The sequence below is a fragment of the Propithecus coquereli genome, unplaced genomic scaffold (assembly GCF_000956105.1).
Source record: "Propithecus coquereli isolate 6110/MARCELLA unplaced genomic scaffold, Pcoq_1.0 Scaffold439, whole genome shotgun sequence".
Taxonomy (NCBI): Eukaryota; Metazoa; Chordata; class Mammalia; order Primates; family Indriidae; genus Propithecus; species Propithecus coquereli.
Genome location: NW_012150163.1, coordinates 1,340,392 through 1,344,752, shown reverse-complemented (window position 1 = coordinate 1,344,752; position 4,361 = coordinate 1,340,392). Strand labels below are relative to the sequence as shown.

The following is a 4,361-nucleotide window of genomic DNA, read 5'->3' as shown; positions in this document are numbered from 1 at the left end:
AGTGGAGAGACTTTGCAAACACCACCTCGCCCCAGTGATCAAAGTTAATTTTGCCAAGACTGGGCAAACCTCAGTGGATGCGCTGAGACAGACACCACAGCCCTTCTCCGGTGCTCCTGCAAACCCCACAACCTGGAACTGGTCAGACAGAGCACGAGACAAACCTCCCACAGAACACCGTCTTTGGCTCCTTATAGAGGTCAAGGGCAAGAAGCACAGAGCAGAAGCAAGGAGACGGACAGTACAGTGCAGATCCCAGGCAGGGCCCTGGACGGGCAGGGGGTACGAAGGACAGGGTTGGATGGCTGATAAAATCTGAACACTGCTGTGGGTTAGATGACAGTACTGTATCGACGTTAAACGTCTTGATTTTGGTAATGCACAACTGTGTTTGCATGAGAATATCTCTAGTCCACTTCCAAATGGTTTGGGGAAAAAAATAAGTTTTTTTGTGTGTAAAAGGACAAAAAGAGAGGAGAAAGGGTAAAGCAAACTTGGTGGAACATAAACAAGTAGTGAATCTGACAAGGGGTGTGTGGGAGTTCCCTGTACTATTCTTGTAACTTCTCTTAAAATGAAATTATGTGAAAATAAAACAATCCCCCACTCCTTGCCCCACAAAAGAGAACAGGTATGTACATATCACCTCTCTATAAAAAAAAAAACAAAAAACTGGGGAATAACTTCTGAGAGGGTAGGAAAGGAAGCAGCTTACAAATGTAGTCCAATCCGCAAAAGCAAGATCACACAAATGAATTGGGACCTCTGCACACAACATTTTGACAGCCTTTTAAAAATAAAATAAAAGAGTATCATTACCAGACAGCTGGCTTTCCTGCTGGGACATTCCGTGCTTCTCTGACTTTCTGTGTGGCCAATAAAATAAAGGATTCTGTACTTAATTTGCTGCCAAATTCTTCAAATTTTCATTATCTTGATACATTAAGGCAGCTGAATTCACTGTCTGCTTTCATTTTCTTAAAGAACACTATAAATAGCTGCTCCCCAAAACCCACATTTTCTTCCTTAAACTAAAAGGAAAAGATGGTAGCATTTACTGAGGGTACTCTCAGGTAGGCAGGCACTGTGTTACTACTTCACGAGTCACAGCACAATCCTCACCACCGCTCCTCCTGCGAGGAGAGCCAATCCTATTTCACTGATGAGGAAACTGGGATTCATTCAGCCTTCGTAACCATGGTTACACAGATGGGAAATGGAAGCCAAGATGCAAATGCTTCAAAGACTCTGCCATGTCCCCTAAACTGCAAGATGGAGGCCGAGGGCAGAGAATGTCCCATGGCATATGCTTGTTCTAGTTCCTATTTCTTGTGTTTAATCACAGAGAATGGCTTTAGATGGCTATAGTAAGTTTACACTAAGTAAACTTTTTATCTTTTTTATATTTGCTGTTACTACTTGAAAACAGTTTTTATTTTTTTGGATGTTTTGGTAATGAACAAAATTATGATTTAGCAAGGTTGATCGTATGATTTCTTAAAATTAAATACTTAAAAATAGCTTTCTGAGAAATCAACAAATGGAGAATGTTTCTATGTTCTAAGTAATAAAAAGATATCCACTCTACCAGATACAATTCTTTAAGTAGACTACTTACATAAATAATATTCAAAGAGGCACATGAAATTTAAGAAGCAATATTTGCTGATATCTAACACTATTTATAAGCAGCATTAATTTGTTCCTTTTGTAATCTCACCTACCAAATCCAGACAATAAAATATGAATGAGGAAATAATAGAAATTCACGTATGTAGGGATTGATTAACCTCATAGCGAAAGGTCTCTTTCAATTTCAGATTCCCCTAATGTTTTCCCCTCAAAGTTTTAAATACAAAATTTGATTTCATTTGATTCACACAGAAATATTCAAGGATATATTCACAGCATGTGGCAAGTTAGGGCTATACTTAACCAGGACATTCATTCACCTTCTTAGGCCAGCGGCTATGTGGTGACTCTAAGGTCACGCATGACACTGCTCCTCCCAGGTTCTTGAACAGGGATGATGGAAACCCAGCCATTCGCCAGGTCAGTATCCACAGCTGAGGCTACTCACCTACCACAGTGTTTTCTCATACATCTAAATTCCTTCCCTACTTACGATACCAGTCAGTCACCACTGATCCATCCGGGTTTGGAAAACATACACAACCTAATCATCATCCTTATTCTAGAAGCCCTCATTAAAAATTTTCTGAATCAATCTTGACTGCTATGTACTTACAGAAAACAGTAAAATATTATTCCTAATCAAGAAATAAATAACACTTTGGGGAAAGAGCGGCAGATAAAATAGCTAACTATAACAAATAAGCTATTTTCATGGAAAATTCCTTTGTTTTTTCTATTTATTTTAAAATTAGCATGATTCTGGAATTAAGTTTGATATAAAAACATTTTTTCAGTAACTGTTGCTAGTTGGTATATCCCAAAAGCCTGTGTTTACAGCTTTCCTCCTTTCTTCCTCAATTTATAATACAAATTGTACACAACAGGTAGCACTGTTATAAGGTGCAACAGTTACATAGAATTCACTGTCATTAAAGCAGGAAATGAGAATTGCTTAACTATCACTAAGTAAGACGACATGGTAGAGTAAGGAAAACCGTACTCTACGGGTCACTTCTTTACAGGAGCATCTATCTGCAGTAACTTTTTAATTTTAGAGTATGAGTTTATGCGGACTATAGTGGAAAACTGCAATTCCTGTACCTTACTGAAAATGATCTGAAATGAGCACTCATCGAAAGGAGAAGAAAGAATTGAGGCACACTCCACTTTGAAAGCATGCATATGATCATACGTGACTTTAATTTAGAACTCTATTATTCCTTTTTTTTTTTTCTTTTCTTTAAACCAGGGGAAACTGTCTTGAAAACAGAAGACAGGTCGTGGTCTGGAACAACGCTGCTTAAAAGTAGACAAACACACACACACACACACAGAGCCCACCATCCTCACTCCAACCAGAGCTGCTCGTTGACTCTAAAGCTATACACAAGTTATTTCTCGTGTGTAAAGGAAATTTTATTTTAAAAACAAACTTGAAGATTCTATCACAAATTATCTAATAAAAGAAGCTAAACCTGAGAAATGCGTAATTCAGGGACTGTCACGCTGGGCTGTCATTAAGATGACTCAAAGGAGACAACTAAACAACACGGTCCCAGCTGGAAGTACAGTCAGTGCCACACAATGACATTTCAGTCAACGATGGGCCACATACGTGATGATGGTCCTGTAAGATTATAATATTGTATTTTTGTTTAGACACGTTTAGATGCACAAATATCACTGTGTTGCAACTGCCTACAGTATTCAGTACAGTAACACGCTGCACAGGTGTGTAGCCTGGAGCAGTAGGCCATGCCACACCGCATAGGTGTGCAGCAGGCTGCGCCACCTGGGTTTGTGTGGGCACGCCCTACGCCACCTGGGTTTGTGTGAGCATGCCCTGTGATGTTCTGTCAACGAAGACATTGCCTAACGACACATTTCTCAGAACATATCCCCGTAGTTAAGCAATGCGTTACTGTAGTATTTAAATGATAATTCTTATACCAACTTCAAGTAGGTAGAGGGTGGTCTACACAATTGTAACAGAGGCAATTTTTAATTCTTTCTTCAGAAATGTTCTCTGGAAATTAGGACATTCTAAGTGAAACACAGATTCAAAGAGGCACTCATAGAACTTGTCAACTTACCCCGCCTGACAGCTTAATCACCCTGACCTTGGAGCTGACATGGGGCCCGTCTCCACCACCGCTGTTTGCCCTGTGCGTGACAGTCCTTTTCCCGCCAGGCTTCATGTCCTGGGGCCGGCCCTGAATGGACGCCACCCGGGCAGTCTCCTCCATGTCTGCAGGTTTTATCTGGAGGACTTTATGCAGCGGCTGAGTTTGACTCTGAGGGACTGTTCTGGCCTGTCTCAGATGTTTCAGTGGTTTCATCTGCTGTCCTTGATACTGCATGTTGGCACCAGATGGTATAAAATTTGATGTTTTGGGCTGAACATTTGGAACAGTGACATCTTGGTTTTTAACGAGAAGTCTGTTTTTCACATTCTGTCTGACCTGTGCACCTGGAAAGGGCAGCAGTGGGTTCCCATTGGGGGGTGATGGTGAAGATGCCTGCTCCTCTTGCTCGACCGGGGGTGGTGGGGTATAGAGCTGCTGCTGCTGCTGCTGCTGCTGCTGCGCGAGTCTTTCTAGCAACTCCTTCTTCCTGGCACCAGCCTGCTGCTGCCGTCGTAACTCCTTCTGTTTTAGGATTTCTTCTCTTAGGCGTTTCTGTTCTTCTATCTTTAAGCGATATAACCTTGTTTCCTCATCTTCATC

General features: G+C 41.1%; 1 protein-coding gene across 1 annotated transcript in view; it reads right to left on the bottom strand.

The window, feature by feature from the left end:
• The window catches only part of RBM33 (RNA binding motif protein 33), a 108,707-nt gene that overhangs the window by 28,236 nt on the left and 76,110 nt on the right, over positions 1 to 4,361 (bottom strand). The window contains exon 11 of the mRNA XM_012654148.1: positions 3,729 to 4,354. Within this exon, the coding sequence (XP_012509602.1) occupies positions 3,729 to 4,354 (626 nt within the window). The remainder of the gene's footprint in view (positions 1 to 3,728; positions 4,355 to 4,361) is intronic.